This window comes from Rhinopithecus roxellana, chromosome 9 (genome assembly GCF_007565055.1).
Source record: "Rhinopithecus roxellana isolate Shanxi Qingling chromosome 9, ASM756505v1, whole genome shotgun sequence".
NCBI classification, from domain to species: domain Eukaryota; kingdom Metazoa; phylum Chordata; class Mammalia; order Primates; family Cercopithecidae; genus Rhinopithecus; species Rhinopithecus roxellana.
This window is the reverse complement of record NC_044557.1, coordinates 125,711,787-125,736,828: the sequence shown is the minus strand read 5'-3', so window position 1 is coordinate 125,736,828 and position 25,042 is coordinate 125,711,787. Positions and strand designations below refer to the sequence as shown.

At 39.7% G+C, this 25,042-nt stretch overlaps 1 protein-coding gene across 5 annotated transcripts in view; it reads left to right on the top strand.

The window, feature by feature from the left end:
- MSRA (methionine sulfoxide reductase A) overlaps positions 1-25,042 on the top strand; it is a 365,945-nt gene that overhangs the window by 15,366 nt on the left and 325,537 nt on the right. The window contains exons 1-2 of one of the 5 annotated variants that reach the window (XM_010353454.2): positions 16,076-16,566; positions 16,767-16,842. The exons of 3 other annotated variants lie outside the window; for them this stretch is intronic. Coding sequence is in view for 1 of the 2 variants with exons in the window: in XM_010353453.2 (XP_010351755.2) it covers positions 16,554-16,566 (13 nt within the window). In the remaining variant the exon portion in view is untranslated. Of the gene's footprint in view, positions 1-16,075; positions 16,567-16,766; positions 16,843-25,042 lie in introns of those variants that run through there. One more of the 5 variants, XM_010353453.2, reaches the window with a different exon arrangement.

Here is a 25,042-nt window from a genome sequence, read left to right as displayed (position 1 = left end):
CAAAGTGCTGGGCTTACAGGTGTGAGCCACCACATTCGACCATGTTTGTTCTAGAAAAATAAAGCTCTTTAATTACAGGAACATCACAGCTTACCACCTTTCTCACTAGCAGCCATAACATGAGCACCTGGTAGAAATGAATAGCTCCCTTATGAAACCTGACTGTTCTTAAGTGTCACATCATGAAGCTTTGGATCTCCTTCCTTCCCGGCAGTGTCCCTCCCTGCACAATTTAAGGAAAACCTTTCCTAGTCGTTCATATTTGGTGCTTGGGTGCTAAGCATCACAGGGCTCTTGGCTATCCAGCCATGCCCATGAGCCACAAAGTGTTTCCCCCTCAGCTGGGCTTGTTCTTTCATCAGAGCCAAGGTGAGAAGCCCCTGTGGCCCCACAGAAGGATCACTGAGAGTGGGCTCAGGAATTCTGGGTTTTGGCTTGCTATTAATTTGCTGTGCAGCTTTGAGCAATTTACCTAACTCCTCTGGTCACAAATTCACTTACTTATGAAAAGTGCTTGAAAGCAAAGTTCCTGGAGGCTCTTCTTTCCTCCTGACCTGTGGTGATTTTAAGTGCTTTCTTGTGTTATGCCTAGCACTTTCTCTCTTCCTGTCAGAATTAATCTCCTTTCCTCAGAAGCTGATGGATTGGAACTCTAAGCCACACATCTTTCTTGCATGGTCTCGATTGCTGCTTCCCCCCTCTTTTTCTGTTTTTCCCCTTGAGGCAAAGGCAGAGAAAGAAGATGGAGGCCTGGCAGCCTGGTTGCTCATACAGTTATGACATTCTTCTTCTCAGTCTAGGGGAAGTTACTCTGGCAATTATGAATCCATGTCCCTGCCTCGGAACTAACTTTACCCCCCTTATTACTGTTTCATGTCAATGGGATGGCTTCTTGCAGATTTTTTTTTTAAGTCTTTTTTTTTTTTTTTTCCCCTGAAATTTCTTACAGAGACCAACCCTGTTTTCTCTGAATATTTGAAAGTATAGTTGAAACCCAGGCAGTTTGGAAGCAGAACCATGCTGTGATTTCCTCCAGGAGCCGAGGTTCTTTGCACATGGACTGCACACGGGCCTTGTGCTTTGTGAACTGTCAGTTCTGTGCCAGCCTGCATCTGTCTCTTTTTTTTTTTTTTGTTGTGTTTTTAGAGAAGTTCTCACTCTGGAGTGGAGGCTGGAGTGCAGTCGTGCAATCCCAGCTTACTGCAGCCTTGAACTCCTTGGCTCAAGCAATCCTCCCACCTCAGCCTCCCGAGTGGCTGGGACTGCGGGCTTGCATTACCATGCCTAGCTAATTTTTTTTTTTTTTTAATTTCTAGTAGAGATGAGGTCTTGCTATGCTGCCCAGGCTAGTCTTGTGCTCTTGAACTCAAGCCATCCTCCTGCCTCGGCCTCCCAAAGTGCTGGGATTATAGGTGTGAGCCACTGTGCCTGGCCCTGGCAGCTTCATCTTCAGTGTGAAATTTATTTACAGCTTTTCTTCCTAAAGACTAGTCTTTCCTAATTACCACGTGCAGTGTCTTCCGTACTGCTGAAGGCTGTTGAGCAAGGCATAGTCCCGATAAACTGTCTTGACAGAGAAGTAGCAAATGGGAAACAGGCTGAGGTTGGGTGCTGGGGAGATGCCTGGGCAGGATGTCACAATATGGATTAAAATGGAGGTGGGGCAGGGCAAGGCCAGAGGCTAAGCCAGCACAGCAAGGGGTAGCAGGCCTGTCTGGGCTGCACACAAGGTTCAGTTGGAGGGCTGTCCACAGCAACAGCAGGAAGGGGTTGATCAGGAGGCGTCATATAAGAACTAGGCAGACAGGGCAGTGGATGATTCCATGTGGAGGGGCCTGCTCTGAGGCTGCTGGTGCTCCTTTGGTGGTCTAAACCTGGCATCCTGTAGCTGACTTCCATAACCCACTTGGCATTTGGGCCTCCTGCTCCTTGGCTTAGTCCCTAGTTCCTTGCCATGGGAACGTGAAGCTCTCCTTAACATTTCTCTAAATTCTGGAGTGTGTGTGTGACTAGGGGGGTTTGTGTTCTCACGATTACTTCTGCCTCAAGGTTCGGGCATCCCCAGATGCGCTCTCCTTTTCACACTGAATTGACTCCTTTATTTTTATTTATTTATTTATTTATTTATTTATTTATTTATTTATTTATTTTGAGATGGAGTCTTACTCTGTCACCCACGCTGGAGTGCAGTGGGCGTGATCTTGGCTCACTGTAATCTCCGCCTCCCGGGTTCAAGCAGTTCTCCTGTCTTGGTCTCCCGAGTAGGTGGGCTTACAGGCACCCACCACCACTCCTGACAAATCTTTGTATTTTTAGTAGAGATGGGGTTTCACCATATTGGCCAGGCTGGTCTCGAACTCTGACCTCAGGTGATCTGCCTGCCTCGGCCTCCCAAAGTGCTGGGAGCTGGGATTATAAGTGTGAGCCACTGCACCTGGCCAACATAAAGGAAATTGAGGGGGTACCGGGATTTGAACTGGGGACCTCTTGATCTGCAGTCAGATGTTCTACCACTGAACTCTACCCCCTCTGCTGACTCCTGTCTAATTTTCTATCAAAACCTCACCCATGGCTTTGGTGGCTGATGCCTGCACCCCAGCACTGTGAGGGCCAAGGCAAGAGGATTGCTTGAAGCCCAGAGTTTGAGACTAGACTGGACAACAAAGTGAGACCCCCAACTGTACAAAAATATATTTAAAAAATTTCCTGGATGTGGTGGTGTGCACCTGTAGTCCCAGCTACTTAGGAGGCTGAGGCAGGAAGATTGCTTGAGCACAGGAGGTCAAGACTGAGTGAGCTGTGATGGTGCCACTGCATTCCAGCCTGGGTGATGGTACGAAACCCTGCTGCTAAAAAAACCAAAAAGCCAAACAAAACAAAGCAAACCCAACAAAACCTGACCCATAACACAGGTGAGAATGTCCTAGATTTTCCTGAAGACCGGAAGGAGTGATGGGGGAGGGGCCACACCACACACACCGCGGAAGGGGGTCTGGGGGGCCTCTAACCCTGGTTACTCCTGCCAAGATGGCCTCATTCACAGCTTCTCCTTGCTTGAGGGCGAAGCTGCCCACCTTCCTTCCCAGCCCTCCTTTCGCCCTCCTAGGAGAATGTATGTCATCTTTTCTCCCACAAAACAGATGGAGCACTTCTATTTGGCGTGGGTTCTCACTAACATCCGTGCGCTAAGGGTCTCGTCTTTTACTGCCAAATCTCACCAAGTTGTTTTCTCAAGCAAAGATGGGACTTTATAAACACTGACCCTGGGATTAAATTGTGTTACCTTGGAGCTTGAACCGCATGTCGAACCAAATAGGCAAGAGGAGGTGGTGGCGGGGCTTGAAGGATCCCTCTCTGTGGTCTCCATTCCGGCGTGCTGTGACCCCCTTTGCCCATCACACGGCTGTGTTTTATTCCACCCGCTTCTCCTGTGAAGGGGACTGTGTTCACTCTATCACCTTATCCCTGGAGCACCGACCAAAGTGCCGTGAACAGAGTAGGAATTCAATCAATATTTACCGAACGACTAGATGTGCTCAGCACGGTGCTAATGGATGATTAGAAAAGTTAATAATCTCAGCTCTTAAGGAGTTTGTAGTCTAGTCAGGAAGCCAAAAATAACACAGATGAGAATAATTAAGCCTCCAAGCTGATGGCACTGACTGGGGGTGCATTTATCAAGAATTTGGAAGCACGTAACCATACTTACGTTCTTTGTTGCATACATAACATTTAAATTGTGACTCCCATCCAACTTATCCCTCATTCAGATGTTTCTTTTTCTGTGTTAAAAATATAAAGCCATATTTCCAGAGATTTTTAAAGGGCCCAAAAGATTATGAATTTGATCTTAACATCAGCAAATGACAATGTAGTTTTAACAAGTTACTTTGAATTAGTCAAATCTAAAACTCACTTTAGATTTGTTTTCTGGCTAATATTCTAATTGAGACACATTTCCATGGAGGTATTAGGATAAAATACTGTTTTTAGATATGTGACATTTCCCTGTATCTTAGAAATCTCTTGGGTATCTCAAGAGAAATTTAATCCATCTGATTTTGATCCAAATACAATTTACTCACAATGATGGAGAAATATTTGATATCCAGAGAAATCTATTGATGCACTTAAAGCTTTTCTCCGGGGAAATAAGAAATCACATTTTTTTCCCGGGGTGAATCAGAAACCTACAATGTCTAATTTTTCTGCTTATTTAACAAAACCTGAGTTAAGTATCAAATTGGGCAGTTCCAAATCAGTTGTTTTTGAGTTTTTGAGTCTTTTAAACTATGCAAAGGAAATTTTCTTCAAAGAGGTTTTCTTTTCTTCTTATTCTGACAGTTTCATCTGCTATCCTGTTTTTTCCCCAAACAATGATTTTTGAAGATTTAAGGTAATAACACAATTTTGATGTCTGTGAATTAATGGTGTCTGTATTCACGATGTTTCAGACCTGTCAGAGCTTGGAAATAGCATTTAAATGTATTGCTTAATTTTAATTTTAAAATACTTTCTCTGAGAATTAGATCCCAGTCCTAAGTGATTACTTTGAATTTCAAAGAGGGGATTTAGGCCAAGGTACAGCTAAATTTTGTGCTCTTGAAAGACCTGAAATCCATTTACAAATAAAATTGAAGTCTTCGTATCAATATTACGTTTGGAAGTGAAATGTGCAAGGACTTGGGCAGTGTCACATCGTAAGAGGCTGTTGGGTGCCATTGGGAGTCGAGGCAGGGCCTGGCATTTCAGCGACCCTGCTACTCTGGATGCTGGATATGGAGCACCCTCCGACTTCTCCCTGTGACTTGTCCACACTTCCAAGTTCTGACTTCTGGCCGCCTAAGGATGGTGGTGTTCTAGCTCTTCTCTTTCACAGTAGGTTTTGCATTTCTGACCTGGGCCTTAGCCTCGTTCTTTAAGGTTTGCCTTCTGGCCAGAGCCCTGGGCAGGGGCCCAGCTCCTGCTCTGCAGCCCTCTGCTGCCTGCAGCTAACAGCAGTGACCCCTGCCCGGCTCCACTGGCTCATGGGATCTGATGCCTAGATCATTGCAATAGTCTTCTGGTCTCTTCTTTTAGTTCATCAAATAGATCTTAACCATGTAAACCTTCCTAAATATTATTTCACATGAGGATTGGCTCAATTGTAGTGGGTAGGTATACGAACTGGAGACAGACTACCTGGGTTTAGTCCCAACCCTGAAATTTGTTACTCTATGACCTTGAGCAAGTTGCATGACCTTGGTCAAGCTAGTTAAGATCTCTGTGCCTTAATTTTTCCTAGGCTGAAAAATGGGGTTGATGATAGCCTGATGAGATAGGTATTATTACTGTGAAGATTAAATGACACAAAAGGAGAAGTGTTTAGAACAGTGTGTGGCTATAGTAAGTGCTAAATAAAATTAGTTATTACGTTTATTGCCCTATCCTTTTAGAATTTGCTGTTTTAGAATTTTAGAATGTTTTTAATCTTCAATACTTGCTATCTTTTTTAATAGAAGTAGGTCTCAAGTTTAGAGATAGCTATAGGCTTTGCGAATTCAGTAACATTCTTTTATTTAAAAAAATTTATTTTTGCAAATGATGCTGGTTCCCCTTTATATTTAATATAAAATTTCCTTTAAAAATCTAGGTAAAAAGAAGTGAGTTTAAAACATATCAGGTAAATCATAAATTAATTGTACTGTAGTTTTAAATATGGCAAAAATCATGAACACAATGTTCAAAGGCCTGAAGTTTGAGGAAAATCTGTGAGGAGTGGATGCTTCGGGCCTCTGGCGGCTCTTAGCTGGCCTGGGGCTCTTTCTGTCCTCTGTGGGCCTCTGTTTTAGACAGACAGCCACTGATCACTGCCACACCCTGAGCATTCCTGCCTTTGGGCTTTTTCTTGAGAATATCCACTCTGTTCCTTGTTTCTGATTTCCACTCATCCTCACGGCTCTGAGATGAACATCATCTGTAAGGCCTCCCCGGTGCCTGCCTCCAGGCCCCCCTTCTTCCTCCAAACTTTCTTGTGCTATTGTATGTGTTTGGCAGTCATTTCTTGGCACGTGATATCTAATAATTTCCATGGATCTGTCCTGTTTCTGTAACTGGAAGATGAGTGGAAGCTTTTTTAGGTGGGGCAGTATTTTAGTTATCTCAATATCCCATTGAAGGCCCGATACAGTACCTTGGATGCTATGTTAATATTTTCTGTTCTGTGTCCATATTGAGGTATCATTTATGTACCACAAAATTCACCTCTTCTAAAGTAGTGGAGTTTCTTTTTAACAAGTTTGTACACTTGTGAAACCATCAATGCTGTTCAGTTTTAGAACACTGCCATCACCCCCACAAGTTCTCTCCTGCCTCTTTGCAGTCAGTCTGCGCTCCTGCCTCCAGCTAACAATTGATCTGCTTTCTGTCTCTATAGTTCTCTTTTTAAAAAGAAACTTCATAGAAAAGGAATCATCCAACATGCAGTCTTTTCTATCTGGACTTTTCTACCTAGCATAATGTTCCTGTGGTTCTTCCATGTTGTTGCACTTACTAGTAATTGTTTCATTTTATTCCTTAGTGGCAATAGACCGTGCTGCTGGGCATTCAGATTGTTTCCAGTTTTGAGGTATGATGAATAATTCTTCTATGAAGGTACAGGTCTTTTTGTGAACACATTTTCATTTCTCATGGTTAGATTTTGGAGTGGAAATGACTGGTTCCTGTGATCAGTGTAACTTTTTAAGAAACTGCTAAACTGTTTACCATTTTATATTCCCACCGGCAGCATATGAGGATTCGCTTCTGTATATACTTGCCACACTTGGTATTGTCTATCTTTATCCTAATAGCCTTTCTAGCGGGTGATGAGGCATGAACTGAGGATGACTCTTGGGTTTTTAGGTTGAGCAGTTGGATGTTGGTGCTACCGTTTAATGGAAGGTTGAAAAAGGAATGAAGTTTTTTGAGAAAAAACTAAGAATTCTGGTTTGGCCAAATTGAGTTTGAGATGCCAATTAGCCTTTCAAGAAGTACTTTTAAGTAGGAAGTTGAATGTATGAGGGCACCTGTGTTAATTTCAGCTTTGTGAATTCATTCAATAATGAAACCTGGGATGGTTGCTTTAAATTTTTGTACCCTAGAAATGAATCTGATGGTCTGGACAAGTCACATAATTTCGGATACCAGTTTCCTCATCCATAAAGTAATACCTATTTTCCTCCAAAGCTTAGGTGAGGAGTGAATGAGTTAAAGAGTGCATCTTACTGTGGTGGTTATTCTTAATACATGATTTCACCTTTCATTTATTTCATTTTTATGTCCGTTGTGGCTTCTAACCTCATATTTCACACATAACAGGTACTCAGTAAATACTGACTTAATGAATCAATGAATGCAAGTCATGACTAGATACTGGTGGAGAAGGAAGGAGGGAGAGGGAAAGGAGAGGAGAGGTGAGGTGAAGAGAGTTGGGCCAATGAGAGGAGAGAGAGAGAGAGAGAGAATGGCTATAATTTGGATTGGCCTTAGGAAGGAGGGCCCTCAGAATTCCACACTGGAGCTTTGTGGAAAGGAAGTTTATCTTCTATGGCACCAGGGAGGCAACATGGAGAACATTATTTTGGGAGATGTTTCAATGATAAGACTTGTCACGTGTAAAGCATGGTTGTGTTTGCAAAGTGTCTTATCTTCCTACTAGACTTTAAGCGTCTTGAGGGTTGGAACCTTTCTGATGTGCCTCTGTGTTTCCCAGAGCTTTGCTAATTTCAGCATACTATAAATACTATAAATACCTATGAAGTGAGTATGTTTTTAAAACTTCTTTCTATAAGTGAAATGATGTACATGTGGTCGGTTGGTGGATGACTCATGAACAGGCTGTTTCCTTCCTGTGTCCCTGGGAGAGCGTGTCTGTGCTTCTGCCACAGCTCATGCATGGCCTGTATTTATAATTATTTGTTTGTACATCTGTCTGTCTTGAGCTGCATGATGGCAGGGGCTCCTTATCCCTTGGCTCATGCCCTGCAAGTAGTGGTTGTTCAGACAGTGCTGGAGAGAGTTGTTCGAGTGAATGGATGTGTCTAACACTTAAGGAATAGCGGGGAAAGGAGACCAGATCTGTGCTCTTTGGGGTTTCAGATTGTAGCTCTAAGGATCTAACTTTCCAGAGGGAAAGAAAGTAGGGAAATGGTCCATAACTCAGTTGTCTTCCATTTTCTGTCCTATGGGCTAGGTAGGTCTGTTCTTGATATGGTTGGTGGAGTGGCTGCCTGTCCCAGTCTTTAATCTCAGATGACAATATTAGCTTACGTTGTAAATATTCTGAGAGTGCCATACCCTCGAGGTTTCTTGTTAGGTTATTTCGTTAGGGAATGTTTTCTGAGATTGGCTTAAAGCAAAGGATTTTAAACTTCTTCTAAGAGAGACATGTTTAATTTATTTTAATTTTCATGGGTTCTGCAAATGCAGTAGACTTTCTGACAAAATCTCTGGTAAACCTCATACATATAAATCACAGAAATGGAGGAATTAGGTAGGTGCAAAAGGAATTGCGGTTTTTGCCATTACTTTTAATGGCAAATACTTCAGTTAATGCAGGGGTGATCTAGAACCTCACCTGCTTATCATTTCTTTGTCCACTGTCAAAGCCCTGAAGCATCTGGGGGACTTTAGGGCTCCCTGGAAGGAAGTTTGAAAAACCCCAGGTGTAGAGGAAGTCTGTTCATTTTGACTTCCTGTTTCTTCTGCCACTCGCAAGAGACTTCTGTTAAGTCTGTAGAAAGACTTCCCTGTGCTGCCATTTGTAACCACCAACTATGGGAACCCTAGTTCACTGTTGGTGGGGATGTATTTTGGTATAGCCGTTATGGAAAACAGGATGAAGGTTCCTAAAGAAGTTAAAAATAGGACTTCCGTATGACCCAGTAATTCCTCTTCTGGGAATATACCAAAAGGAGATGAAATCAGTACCTTGTAAAGATGTCTGCCCTCCATTGTCTGCTGCAGCATTATTCACAATAGCAGAGATGTGGACACAAATGTCTACCAAGGGAGGAGTTGGCCAGGTGCGGTGGCTCACGCCTGTAATCCCAGCATTTCTGGAGGCTGAAGCGGGCGGATCACTTGAGGTCAGGAGTTTGAGACCAGCCCAGCCAACATGGTGAAACCTCATCTCTACTAAACATATAAAAATTAGCTGAGTGTGGTGGCTGCAAGCCTGCAGTCCCAGCTACTCTAGAGGCTGAGGCAGGAGAATTGCTTGAACCCGGGAGGATGAGGTTGCAGTAAGCTGAGATCACACTACTGTGCTCCAGCCTGGGCAACAGAGTGAGACTTCATCTCAAAAAAAAAAAAAAAAAGTCTATCAAGGGAGGAATAAGGACCATGTGGTATATGTATACAATGGCGTATTAGCCTTAAGAAAGAAGATCTTGCCATTTGCCACAGCATGGACAGACCTAAAGGATGTTATGCTAAGTGACATAAGCCACAGAGAAATATTACATAATCTCACTTATATGAAATATTTTAAAAAAGATCTCAAATATTAATACACAGAGAATAAAGCAGCAGTTTCCATGGGTTGCAGGTAGGGAGAGGAATTGGGGAGATGTAGATCAAAGGATTTAAAAACAGATATGTTGGACAAATGAGAGATCTAATGTACAACATGAGGACTAAAGTTATTAAAATTGTATTGTATTAGGGATTTTTGTTAAATAAGTAAATTTTAGCTGCTTTTGTCACACACATACACAGTAACCCTGAGATGATGGATTTGTTGGTCTGCTTCACTGTAGTAACCATTTTACTGTCTATATGTATCCCATAACATCACGTTGTAAAACTCAAATATACACAGTAAAATTTATTTTTTTAAAAAAACTTCTAAGAATCAGCTCCTTTTATGTTTCCCTTTTGTGTTCATTTTGACCTCCTCTTTGAGCTTGAATCAAAAGGTTTTGAGGCCACCAGTAAATCAGGTAAACAGTACAAACTGGAGGGAAAATGCCCCATATTTGTGAATTTGCCATTGCACATTCCCGTGGACAGTGTCTGATGCGGGTATAGAAAGCAGCATCCTGTCCCAAGGACGTGGCTAGGAGGGGAAACCACAGCAGGTAGAAGATAGGTAGGTATTTGTCTTAGTCCGTTTTGTGTTGCTATAAAGGAATACTTGAGGCTGTGTAATTTATACAGAAAAGAAGTCGTCTTCGTTCACAGTTCTGTAGGCTGTATAAGAAATATGGCACTAGCATCTGCTGACCTCCGGTGAGGACCTTTGTGCTGCATCAAAACTTGGTGGAGAAGGTCAAAGGAGAAGCGAGCACCTGCGAAGAAGGACCAAACCCAAGGGGCGTCCTGGCTTTGTAACAACCTACTCTCAGGGAACAAATCTATTTCTTTAGAAACAATCTCATTTCATGAGAGTGAGAACTCACTTGATCCCTTGGGAATGGCACAAATCCGTTCGTGTGGGATATGCCCCTATGACCCAAATACCTCCCAGGAGGCCCCACCTCCCAATACCATCACACTGGGTATCAAATTTCAACTTGAGACTTGGTGAGAACAAGCAAACCACATCCAAACCACAGCAGCATGAAAGGAGATGAGTCAGATCTTGGGTTAGTACTGAAAAGGTCTGTGTGTGCCTGCTGGGATTCGTAGTGCACATAGAGAGCAAAGTGAGTCCTGGGAAGCAGAGACTGAACATGCAGAGGGGGCTAGGGCGTGTTAAAATTTGGAATTCCCTAGGGCCTGGCAGTGTGAGTTGGAAGACAAAAATGACTGGGTGCCTCTGGGAGGGCCTAGCTGTCCAGGAGAGCAGAAGCTCTCAGAGCCAGAACCAAGGGAGCTGGCAGAAGAGAGTGGTGTTTGGATGGAACCAGGAATGCTGGAGTTGGCTGGGATGGAACCAAGAAGTCAAAGCAGAGTAAGGCACTAGAGTTAGCTGGGCAGATTCCCGAAGCAGATTGAGGTGGATAAGCGTTTAGCTAATGTATAGTATTGCCTCTGTGTAAGAGGCTATAAAGGATTTTTGTGAGTTTACTTTGGGTTGTAACACCTGTAAATACTGGAGAGATGGACTGCAACTTTAAAAAAGTTGATAAAATTCACATACCATAAAACTTGTCATTTTATTATGTACAATCCAGTGGTTTGTCATGCATTCACTTTGTTGTGCAGACATCACCATTAAACCATAAAAATATTTGGTTCACTCCAAAAAGAAACCCCATAGTCACTGGCAGTCACTTCCCATTCTTCCTCTGCCCAGGTCCTGGCAACCAATAAGGTATGTTCTGTGTCGATGGATTTGTTTCTTCTGAACCTTTCATATATATGGAATCATACAATATGCGACTTTTGTGCCTGGCTCTTTCATTTAGCATACTTTTTTCAAAGGCCCATCCATGCTGTAGCATGTGTCAGTGCTTCCTTCCTTTGTGTTGTTGTGTAATATTCTAATGTATGGCCCAACAACCTTGTATCTCTTCACTAGCTGCTGGACATGGAGATTGTTTGCATTTTGGGTTATTGTGAACAGCATTTCTGCGGCCATTTGTGTATGCATTTTTGTCAAATGCTTTTCTGTGTGGAGATGATCATATGGGTTCTATACATGGTTCTATTAACATGGTATTTTACATCAATTGAGTTTCATATGTTGGACCGGTCTTGTATTCCTGGGATAAATCACACTTGGTCATGGCTTATAATCCTTTTTATATGTTGCTGTGTTCAGTCTGATAGTTTTTTATTCAGAATTTTTTCATCTATATTCATAAGGAATATTGGTCTGTAGTGTTTTAAATTTTTACTTAATGTTCATTATTCATTTTTAAAACCTGACAAAATTGTATATATGCTATAAAATATATTTTGAAATATGTATACATTGTAGAATAGCTAAATCAAGCTAATTATGTGCATTGCCTCACATATTCTTTTTTGTGATGTCACATACTGCAGAGTCTTATTTTTAAAGGCCAAATAGTATTCCATTTGCCATATGTATTTTCTTCGTTTATCTGTTGATGGACACTTAGGCTGATTTCATGTCTTGGCTATTATGAATAATGCTGCAGTGAACATGGGAGTGCAGATTGTCTTCAGTATACTGATTTCATTTTCTTTGGATATATACTCAGAAGTGAGATTGCTGGATTATATGGTAGTTCTAGTTTTTTTTGAAGTGGAGTTTTGCTCTTGTCACCCAGGCTGGAGTGCAATGGTGTGATCTCGGCTCACTGCAACCTGCGCCTCCCAGGTTCAAGTGATTCTCCTGCCTCAGCCTCCCAAGTAGCTGGGATTAAAGGTGCCTGCCACCACGCCCGGCTAACTTTTGTGTTTTTAGTAGAGATGGGGTTTTGCCATGTTGGCCAGGCTGGTCTCGAACTCCTGTCCTCAGGCAGTCTGCTTGCCTCAGCCTCCCAAAGTGTTGGGATTACAGGTGTGAGCCATCGTGCCCGGCCGGTAGTTCTATTTTTAATTTTTGAGGAACCTCCATACTGTTTTCCATAGTGGCTGTATTAATTCATATTCCTTTCAGTGGTGTAGATGGTTCCCTCTTCTCCACATTCTTGCCAATACTTGTTTTGTTGATCTTTTTCATAATAGCCATTCTAATAGATGTGAGGTAAAGGTCTGTAGTGGTCTTGCAGTGTCTTTGCTGATATTCTGTATTTGTTTTCTTGTTCTTTATCTCATTTATTTCCACTCTAGTTTTTATTATTTCTTCATTATTTAGGAGTGTTATTTAATTTCCATATATTTGTGATTTTTCCTTTCTTTTTTTTTTTTTGTCTCTATTGAGTTCTACTTTTATTTCATTGTGGTTGGAAAACACACTTTGACTCAATCATTTTAAATTTATTGAGGTTCATTTTATAACCTTAAACATATTGTCTGCTGGAGGAAGTTCCATGTGTCATTAAGAATGTACATTCTGACCGGGCACGGTGGCTCATGCCTGTAATCCCAGCACTTTGGGAGGTCGAGGTGGGCAGATCACGAGGTCAAGAGATCGAGACCATCCTGGCCAACACAGTGAAACCCCATCTCTACTAAAAATACAAAAATTAGCTAGGCATGGTGGCAGGTGCCTTTAGTCCCAGCTACTTGGGAGGCTGAGGCAGGAGAATCGCTTGAACCTAGGAGGTGGAGGTTGCAGTGAGCTGAGATCGTGCCACTGCACTCAGCCTGGTGACAGAGTGAGACTCCCTCTCCAAAAAAAAAAAAATTCTGCTGTTGGGTATATTGCTCGGTAGATGTCTGTTGGTACTAGTTGATTTATAGTGTTGGTCAAGTTTTCTATTTCCTTGCTGATCTTTTGTTTGTTCTAGCAGTTGTGGAATGAAAGGTATTGAAGTCTCCAACTATCATTGTTGAATTACCTATTTTTCCCTTCAATTATTTTAGATTTTGCTTTGTGTATTTTGGGGCTCTGTTCTTACGTATGTTTATATTGGTTGTCTCTTCTTGATGAATTAACCCTGTTAGCATTTTAAAATGTCCTTCTTTATCTCTAGTAGCAAGAGTTTTCTTAAAGTCTGTTTTGCCTGTTAGTATAACTATTCCAGCTCTCTCTGGGTTTCTGTTTGCATGGTATATAAACCTTTTTGTGTCTTTGAGTATAAAATGTGTCTTTTGTAGACAGCATATAGTTGAATTATGTTTTAAAATTTTAATCCATTCTACCAATCTGTGTCTTTTAATTGGAATGTTTAATTCATTTAAGTTTAATGCAATTACTGATGAGATAGGATTTATTTATGCTATTTGGCTATATTCAATGTATCTCTGTCTTTTTTGTTCTTCTATTACTGCCTTATTTTATGTTAAAATATTTTCTCAAGTAACATTTTAGTTTCCTTGCCATTTATTTTCCTCTATATCATTGAGTTATTTGCTTAGTGGTTGCCCTGGGGATTACAGTTAACATCTTAATTTATAACAATCTAATTCAGATTAATGCCAACTTAACAATATACAAAAACTTTGCTCCTATATAGCTCTGTTCTATTCCTTCTTTACTCTTATTGTCACATATTACCTCTTTATACATTGTGTGCTTTTCAACATAGGTTTATAACAACAGTTTTATGCTTTTGTCATTTAAATCAGACAGAAAAGAGTACATTTACCCCATTTTAAATATTTTAGAAATGTTTAAGAATATTAAAAAATTTAAACTATATTGCATGTTTTAAAATACATTTATACTATTTGTAAAATATTCACTTCTGCAGTTACCTTTATACTTACTCCTATATTTCTTCATTGATTTGATTTACTGTCTAGTGTCTTTTCATTTCAGCTTGGTGGAAACGTTCCTGTATTTCTTGTAGAGCAAGTCTGCTAGTAATGAACTCTGTTTTTATCTGGAATGTCTTAATGTCTCCTTCATTTTCAAAGAATAGTTTTGCTGACATAGAATTCTTAGTTGACAGTTATTTTCCTTTCAGCTCTTTGACTATGTTATCCCACTGCTTTCTGGTCTCCATGGTTTTCAATGACAAATCGGCTGTTAATCTTACCGAGGATTCCTTGCACATGATGAGTCACTTCTCCCATGCTGCTTTCAAGAGTCTCTTTAGTCTTTGGCTACTAACAGGTTATTGGTTTTGAACTACAAATTCACTGTTAGCCTGCCCACGTTTCATCATCCCTATTTGAAAGGACAGCACAGGATGCTTTTGTCAGTGCTTTAGTTCAACCCTTATGATACCTCTGTAGCATTTTTTTGATCTATCAACTTTATGGTTTAGTAATATGTGGTTTTGTTTTTCACTGTCATTCAGAGTAATATTTATGTGATCTGTTCCCATAACTTATTCACTTAATAGTTTTGTTGAACACCTGTATATGGAAGGCTCTATGCAAGACTTTGTTTTCTTAGATAAGTGACACATAATCCTAATTGTGAGGATGACACATTTGATTGGCAAAGCACACATACTTAACTAATGACTGTGCAGTTAGGATGAAGGTGTACTATGTGCATAAACATAGTAGTTTGGGAGCAAAGAGTAGGAAGTCACTGATTTTCATATTTCGTGGATGAGCAAACTGAGGAGATTACATAGATTAGCAATTTGAGACCTTGAGTTATCTAAATTTGAAAGGGACAGAATCAAGGACTAGAAGTCACTCTTCTGGGTTCTTTCTGTGAAACAGTGATGATTCTAGAATGTGGCTATTTTCTGTGTTCAAGCCCCACAGGTAAAAGTGATTTCTTAAACCAGGTAAGTGTGTGAGCCACAGACTGGCTGTTTTGCTTCAAAAGGTGTTTATGGTAAAAATAAAAGCAAACAGTACTTATTTAATCTTACTATATTGTATTAATATGAATTAAGTAAACAAGTGACTATGTTAGAACTTGAGGTGTCAAAATATGAAAAGATACCTACTCTTATTAAATGTACCCTAGATGTTTTCTTTTTCTTTTTTATTGTTATTTGTTTTGTCAAAAGAACTCGTCTCCTCCCTCCATCTGTAGTAAACTTTTGAATAGGTACAGTTTATATTAGAGCCTCCTTAAAAATAAAGTTACAGATCAATCAAAACTATATTCATTCTCCATAGGATAAAGCATGACATTTCTGGGCATACGGTTTTAATTTTAATCTGCTTGCCTCCGTTTCTATTCTCCCATGAGTCTTTGCAGCAGGACAAGGAAAAGCAAGTCTTATAAAAAGAAATACAGTATGTGGTGCTTATTAAAGTTACATACATCTCTTCTCACAGGAGAAATTTGATTTATTGCAGGTTGTGCATATGTCGCATATGGACATTTCTAGGGAACAGATTCCTTATTGCTGAGCAGTGAATAGCTTCTAGGACTCCATTATTGCTCCGGGAACATGTTAGTAATAATTATGAAAGGTAGAATACCATGAAATCTGTAAGGTGATTTGGCAGAAGTCGATGCTGTTGGTGCCAGGATTTGGGTACCGTACCACGGTTTCCTGTTTTCAAATGTATTAATTGATCCGCAAAGGACATCTTTTGGAGACAAGAATTCAGACAGACTGGCACAGCCTGGACCTCCGCCAAGACTGCTCGGAAGGTTGCCATACTGGGAGCAAAAGAGTGAGAGAGAAAAAGAGGGAGAGAGAGAGGCAGAGGGAGAGCTGAGGAAAGAAAAAAAGGCAAGACTTGGCACAGCTCAGTCAAATCAGCTTCTTTTGTCTGCTTTCTCGGCTTGAGCTTCAGGAAAGAAAACCGTCCTGGGGTACAGAAAAACTCAGAACTTTTTGGTTTTCAAACTTAGAAGGCTTTTTAAGTCTCTTGGGCTATTTGAAAGTGTTGGTACATACAATGACGTTTAGTCACCAGTATTAAGGGAAATAAAAGCCTTTTTCAAAACGAAGCTTCCACAGTGTCCATGCATTTGGGAAATACCATATTTGATTTTTTGCATGTATGATTATACCATGAGAGACAGGATTAATATAGAAGATGGCAAGGCAAATTTCCAATAGAGGGAATATTAATTTTCTACAAAATAAAGTTTGTTCATCAACACAAACCTGCTTTCAAATCAAATCAGAAAGACATCCTTCGGAATGTGTTCAGAACGTAAGTTTTTAGATTTTATTTTATTTTATTTTTAGACATTTATAGATATTAACTTTTCAAGGAGCCTTTCTAAGATTTTCTGCAGCCCAGCCAGGAAGTCAGAGTAAAAGTTGTTTTATCCATGTGTTTAAGAAAACGTTTTCTTAAAGCAACAGCTTTTATTTCTGCTGCTTCATGCTGTCCTAAACTACATCCCCCAGCAATTAGTGACAACACTGAAGACCAGAAAAGGCAAGCTGAAGACACCAGACTTCGCTTGAAGGGCAAACAAGAAATGTGAGCTTGGTCATTATTTTTTTGTGTGTCTTTGCTCTGAACCATTTTTGGGAGGTGGGTGGGGAGGTGTCTATGTCTAAGAGATGTATGCGATTAGTGAATTCTCATTGTGAGAAGGAAATGATGAAAGGTGATTTTTATGATGTTGGCAGAAATGGCTGAGAATGGTAGAGAATAGAAATTTAAATCTTTTGGAGAAGAAGTGGTGAGCTGTGTTTGCAATACTTGGAGAAAAATTCCTTCATTTTGGTTGATTAGATTTTATAATTAAACGATTCTGGTTCTCTCAAAATGTTTTAAGTAGAAGGAAAATTTAGAAAGTTTACCGATTTTCTTTTTAATACTACCTGGTGTTTTACTTAGATATATACTTTATATCTAATTTCTGAACAATAAATCCTTCCTATTAGGCCTGATTGTGGTTGGATTGTGATAGTTCTGTTCTTAAAAATCAGCATTATTGTAGGAGAGGTTAACTGTAAGGCATGTGTTACTGTGGACCACCCTCATTGTAAGTATTCTGTTTTTAAAGAGAGTTTGAGTTGTAGGATTAGGTTATGACTTCCTATAATCATGTATTTTCTTTTTATTTTATATGCTGAAAGAATACAGGAAAATTGTATCTATTCACATAAGTACTCATCATTTTGGGCAGTATGAAAGACTGCCCCTGGATCTGTGCTTTTGTTTTGAGTATGTAATCATTGATTTGTTAATCCTTCGACAATAAAAACCTGTCTATAGCTTTCCATTATTGCGCGCCTTAAATGATCAATTGTTTCAGATGTTTTTTATAAAATTATAGTGACACATCAGCAATCCTGAAAATGGCATTTAATATATAAATATGATTGAAAAATATATGAAATCAGAGGAGTTTGAACAGTTAAGCTTAAGTATAGTCTTCAACTTTTTAATTAATCAACATTTTGATTTTCAGTAAAATGAAATCACTTAACGTTTATGTGTGTTGCCAAAATGACAACCTTTGTTTAATAAGCTCCTTTATACACTACCTCGCTGATACTCCTAAAATGGACGCCAAGACATGAAAGACATGCTGATAGGCACTGGGAAGGAAATGTTTGCCTGACTGCAGTCTTCCTTTTTGAATTGATGACAGGATCATTCATGCCTATACTAAAAACAACAATATATGAAACGAAAAGAAAGTTCAGTAAATAAGTTTAAATGAGAGCTTCATTTCAATACTGACCGTCTTATTGCCGATTTAGATTTACTTCCATTTACTTCTTAAACATTTAACATAACTTCTTGCCTTTTAGGTTTACTAAATATATAACTTATTTAATTTTTTAAGGCCATTTTTTCTTGAAGTTAAAATAATTTTGCCAGCTGATTTCTTAACTTCTTTGCAGCGAACTCAGAACAAACTTACATCCAAACTATTTCATGTCCAATTATTTTCTAACAGTATGATCAAAAGTAGGTGAATTAAAAGACAAATATGTCAGAATATACCTTAAGAAATGTTAAATTTTTCAATACTGGTAAAACTACATTTTACAGAGTGTATTAAACTTAAAATTTGATAAATATTAGTTATTATAGTCACTGAAGTTTCTTACCAGTAGATTCTCTCTGGCCTACTCATTACATAGCTTTAAAATGAAAGAAAATCTCCTATAAAGATGTTCCTTGTAAACCGGGTGTAACAGACATGTCTTTGTGCAAGCTTTTGTTTTTAAAAAAAGTATAATTAAGAAGTTGCGTTGATTACATTTTTTTAAAAAGACATTTAGTTGTAACATAATGCATGCTTCTTTTCTTTTACATCGACATTTAGGTTATTAACTATTTCCATATTAGTATTAATATTTCAAATCTTATTTTAAAGTATATAAATACTAGTGGTTTGATTGTAAATGCACTCTATCTCAGCTCATATTTATTGTTGTTTGAATTGTATAATATTGCGAAGTAAAATTATTAAGGCAGAAATGCATTAATATTTAACTGCTACTTGATGCCTATTATTAAATTCCATTTTGATGTATGTACCTGAACATGCAAGCACATTATTCTACAAATTAATGCCAGCTTCTCAGGGAGCGTTAGTCCAGTATTTTATAATTACTGACTCATTTATTCATTTAATTAACAAATGTTTATTGAGCACTCACTTAAATATGCTAATATTTTATTGATAAAGTTATTTTGGGTAACGGGGATGGAAGAAGGAATAGATTTAAAATAAAGTTTAAACGCCTAGATAGAAAAAGGCAGTACTATAATGAGATTTATTTCAACAAAGTATGTTCACTTTTCTTGCACAATACACATATTGTAGAGTGTGATTATAAAAAATCAGGAGATTAATTGTATTACACGTAGCTGTAAGAATCTTGTTTTATGACTATTTTGGTTGTTACATTTTATTGGCCAAAAAACTTGAGTTGTTCAAGTCTTCTGACAGACATGTAAAATAAGCAATTCAAATCAGGGAGGAAGAAACTAAGATTGAGCCACTGCTCATATGCTGGATCTTACATATGTCAAAGCAGGTGTAATTGAACCTTCCAAGATGTGGCTACAATGTAAACAACAGTGGCCTGTTTATGTGGGATTTTTTTCTTTCCTTTGTTTTCTGTTGTGAGACAAAGGAGGAAGATAAGGCCCATCCCACATCCTGAGGCCAGCATGGCCCTTTGAAAGAAAGTTTGCTAGGGGGTGGTGTGTTTTAAATGGACCTATCAGTTCACCTTCTATATTCTAGTGGTTTGCGTGTGTGTGAATGTGTGTGAGAGAGAGAGAGTGCATTTAACTCAGTGGCCTAACTTTATTCCATGCAGTTGTTCTCTGATACGAAAAGGAGGCATAGGTTCATCTTTGAAGAGGAGATCAAAGTCACGTGATCCGAGGAGATGTGCTTGTAGGCTGCTTTGGTCGCCCAGGTGCGAGGCAGAGCTGCTGGCCCGTGGAATGGAGATGAGAAGTGTCTCGGCCGCAGGTATACACTGCTGAGGTTATTCAGCAGATACTCCCAGAGGACTTGCTCTGTGCCAGGCAAAAGGTAGAATAGCTGCCCACAGGAATTCCTAATGTAGTTGGGTAGAGGAGAGGATAGGAATAATTGATGAATGCGGATACCTTTTCAGGTTACCAAATACCTTCGCCTGTTATTCTGCGTAATCCAAGCAGCCATGCTGGGCACAGGGACTGGTACGCAATGGCCACTTAATAAGTATTTATTCAAGAAATAAACCGAGTGGTGAACTAGAGTATTATCTTCTTGAGTCTTATTTGACTAAGAGTTTTTTCCTTCATGGATGGGAAAACAAACATTGCTCTGCCTTCTTTCTTGTTTCTCTGTTGCTGGTTATGGGTTTAGAGGGGTGCAGCAGAGGGCCACATTATTTGTGACCATGTTAGGCTCTCTTTTTTTTTTTTTTTTTTTTTTTTTTTTTTTTTTGAGACGGAGTCTCGCTCTGTCGCCCGGGCTGGAGTGCAGTGGCCGGATCTCAGCTCACTGCAAGCTCCGCCTCCCGGGTTTACGCCATTCTCCTGCCTCAGCCTCCCGAGTAGCTGGGACTACAGGCGCCCGCCACCTCACCCGGCTAGTTTTTTGTATTTTTTAGTAGAGACGGGGTTTCACCATGTTAGCCAGGATGGTCTCGATCTTCTGACCTCGTGATCCGCCCGTCTCGGCCTCCCAAAGCGCTGGGATTACAGGCTTGAGCCACCGCGCCCGGCCCATGTTAGGCTCTCTTGAGGCGGCCATTGGAGAAGATATAAAACAAGGACTGGCCTGGTATGGGGTGGCCCTGGACACTTGCTTTCTCTCTGGCCAGCTGTCCGTTGTCTTGCATTCCCTGTGTCCTCATTTTCCCAGAGGATCCCATACTGTACCTTAGGACTTGGTGGTGTGGCCCGAGCATGCAGCCTGCCAGTGGAATGCCCAGTGAGTTTAAAGTGTTTCTTTTGAGGGCAGGACAAAGGCAGAGGAGATTGAGACAGAGAAGGTGGTGAGGGCAGTTGCGCAGAGCTGAGGGCGCTGCCCAGCAAGCAGCTTCAGTCCTGTTGTAGATGCAGCACCAGGGGGCTGTGAGGGAGCGAGGATGAATGTGGGGTCCTGAGTTAGACTGCAGTATCAGCAACTGCAGGCGTTGAGAGGGCATAACGTGTTATTGGGGGGGCTGCCTGAGGGGATGTAAATGGGTTGCTGAGGCCAGTTCATGTTGAACAGTGTCTTTCTGGGTCTTTCTCCAGGGAGATTCTGATGCCCAGGAGAGGGAGAGGCAGGAGTCAGGGTCATTGTGTCCAGTTCTGTGTCCAAGGCAGTGAGGAGCTGGAATTTAGCCTCTGCTTTGCTGCCCAAGCCCTGTGCCTTGATCTGCTGCAGGAAGATACCAAGTCCCCATTGTGCTTGTGGAGGTTCTGGGGTGCATACACGCTTGTGATTGGAATAGCAGGTATTGGGAGAAGGTCAAAGGTCTGTGACCAGGGAGGGCAATGTTCCAGTATCTGACCATGGAGTCTAGGGGGCGAGGGGATGTGATCAGAAGTGTTCTAGAGAACATGGTGAAACAGGGAAGGATGAGTAAGTAGAAATTTAGATCAAGTGAAAGAAAAGGTTCTGAGAGTACTGGAGTTAGGAGTTTATTCTGAAACTCATCAGGTTATGAATAATTGTACCACCTCTGCAAGGCGCAACTTAAAAGTTTGGCCATTATTTTATTTCTCAGATTATTTCATTTCTCCAAAAGCAAGCAGAAAGTGAAAAAAGTTACCTGTGTGTGTTCTGTATTTCACATTATCAGAGGAGATGAACATTTTCTCCTCTTACAGTTAAGACTCTTAGTCCTATACAATTAGAATACCCCTTATGTGTGAATCTGGAGATTTTGTGCAAAATGTTGAAGAATTAGTCCCTCTGGAGTGATGCCATTCTTTTATCCTTGTCTATCAATATCATTTGTATCTCTTTTCCTATTAGTCCTTCTAAATTATTGTGCCTTATCTGAAAAGATCAACGTGTTCTCAAAGACCTAGGAGTGTTTCACCTCAGCTGTATTCATGGGAAAGCTGCCTTTGAAACAAATAGTCCTTTACCATCATGAGTTAGAGATAATGTTTCTCAGCATCTCCCCAACCTGAGTTTGAATTTTGACTCAATTTTTTGGTTGTGGGACTTTGGCCAAGTTATAGAAACCCAATTTCTTCATCTGTAGAACAGGGATCATGGCATTTCCCTCACAAGATTTTGGGAGGAGAAATAAGGAAATACATGCAAAGCTCTTAGGATAGTGTCTGGTATGTAGTAAATACTTAAAAAATTGTAGATATTATTAAAAAAATTTTTTTTTAATTTTTAGAAATTGATAAAATTTGCGTAACGTGTATTTTACTGTCTTAACCATTTTTCAGTGGTATCAGGTACATTCACATTGTTATGCTACCATTGCCGTCATCAAGCCACAGAAGTCTTTTCATCTTGCAAAACCAAAATTCTGTACCCATAAACAATAACTTCCTATTCTTCCCTTCCCCAAACCCTCCAACAGAGTCATGGCAACCACAATTCTGTTTTCTGTCTCTATGAATTTGACTACTTCAGGTACCTCGTATAAGTGGAATCATGCAGTGTTTATCTTTTTGTGACTGGCTTCTTTCACTTAGCATAATGTCCTCAGGATTCATACATGTTTTAGCACGTGTTAGAATTTCCTTCTTTCACAAGGCTGAATAATACTCTATTGTATGGACAGACCTCATTTCTTTCTCCATTCATCTGCGGCGGGACCTTGGGTTGCTTCCACCTTTTGGCTATCGTGCTATGAACATGAGTGCACAGGTATCTCTTTGAGCTCCTGTTTCTAATTCTTTTGGGTGTATCCGCAAAAGTGGAATTCTGGGTTGACAGTTTCTTTTCTTCAGCATAACTTCTGTTGTACCCCCTTTTTTTGCCTTTGTGGTTTCTGATGAGAAATCTGTCATTTGAATTGTTTTGACCTTCAGCTAAGATGTCCTTTTTCTCTCACTACTTTCAAAATCTTGCTCTGTCCTTAGTTTTCAAGGGGTGTGTTATGTTGTGCCTTTTTGTGGATTTCTTTGGGTGTATCCTGTTTGGGGATCATTCACCTTCTCGAATATGTAGGTTTATGTCTTTTGCTAAATTGGGGAAGTTTTCAGGCGTTATTTCTTTGAGTACTTCTCCAGGTGTGCCCTTTTTCTCCTTTCCTTCCAAGACTTGGAGGATGTGAATGTTAAAACTTTGTGATAGTTCTACCAGGGCTTGATACTGATTATTTTTTAAGTCTATTTTCTCTTTACTGTTCAGATTGGGTAATTTCTATTGTTCTTACCTTCAGATTCACCTATTCTTTCCTTTATCATCTTTATTCTGCTGGTTTAGCTCACCTAGTGAGTTTTAATTTCAGTTATTGTATTTTATCTGCTGTGTCTTTACTGAGACTGTTTTTAAAATTTTTTTCCTGCCCATTTTTGATTGTTTGTTGAAACATGTTTATAATGGTTACTTTCAAATCCTTGTCAGGTAATTCCAACATCTGTGCCATCTCAGTGTTGGCATCTCTTGACTAACTTTTCTCATTTAAATTGAGATTTTCCTGGTTCTTGGTATGATAAATGATTTTGATTATATCCAGGCATGTTGGGTACTGTGCTATGAGACTGGATTTTATTTAAGCCTTCTGTGTTAACAAACCTTCTCTGACACTGTGCTAGCAGGGGAAAGGGGGGCACTCTCATTTTGTGAGGTGGGGGAGTAGGAGGGTACCTTATTATTGCTAGGTGAGGGTGGAATTCAGGCTACCTATAGTTGATGCTGTTATTTTTATTGATAGGTTTGTACTTGGTGCAGTAACCTGGACGGTGTCTGAGCTGTGTATTCCTTAAATTTAGCTTATGTTGTTGGTGCTACTTGTGTTTGATAACTTGTTTAATGATAGTTACATTCTCAAATTAGGGACTGAGGCTTCTTTAATCACTAGCTACCCAGAGATTAGTATGTGTTTGCCACTAGCACATTGAATAAAAGAGTATAAGAGATGACATTATAGTTTCTACTTTATTAATTTAGAAAATTTATTTTTAAAATGAGAAAATACCCTACCTGGGTAAGATGTCCATTTTTTTTTTTTTTGGTATTAACATGCGAGGTTTTATCAGACTTTTGCAACTTATTTTTAGATGAGGTCGATATATTAAAAATAGTCAGAAGAAGCAGATTTGACTGAAGGCTTTAAAAATGTCAGTGATAAAGTATTCTATTTCATTTGTGAATTCAAACCTGTAGCTTCAGGTCAGTAACACAGATCTTAAAGATGATGCATATAACTTTGGAATAATACATTGTCAGGGTTCTTACTGGTCATCTGTGCTGTAACATTGACAGTGTGAGATCCCAGTTGTGCATCCCTTACTAACTGGATAATCTTGGGAAAATCTCCAAAACTCTAAAGGTTGACTTTTCCTATAAGTGAAATGGCTGTCATAATACCAATATCAAAGGGTTGTTCAGAATATTAAATGAGATAATGTGCCTGAAAGCAATTTAGCTGATAGGTATCACAAACATGGGAGATAATTACCTCGTTTAGTTACTCCAGACACATGAGGGTGATAGATAAAGATAATGTACCTAATTCTGTATGCTTTTCAACTCTGCATTCCAATAGACTGTTAAATATGTATATATTTAAAACGCTTTAAAATTATTTAAATATGGAAGACCTTCAAACATATAGCAAATTATTAAATAAAATACAATGAATACACATATACCCATTATCCAGAAGTGACAAATGCCATATTTATTTTCCTCAGATGTTAAAAAAACACGTTAACGATATAACTAAAGCCTTATTCTCTCACTTCTGAAGTTGCTGTAGAACACTTTCATGCGCATTTTTGTGGAATTACTGCATATACATGTAGCCATAAACAATCTATTTTACATGTTTAAAAACTTAGAATATTATATACTGTTGCTATCCTTTTGCAGTTGAAAGTAGATATTTCTGAGCGTTATCTCTATTGCTAATGCAGGTATAAGGCTGTAGAGTGTCTCATTTTAGTGTAGCCATTCTTCTGTGGATGGGCATTTAGAGATCTACCTTGTGCTCCCCATGCTGTCATGACCCTCCTACACATCTAGGTGATCTCTAAGGGAGGACTTAGAAATGGAGCCCAGTTTCTGAGTATTTCAGTTTTACTC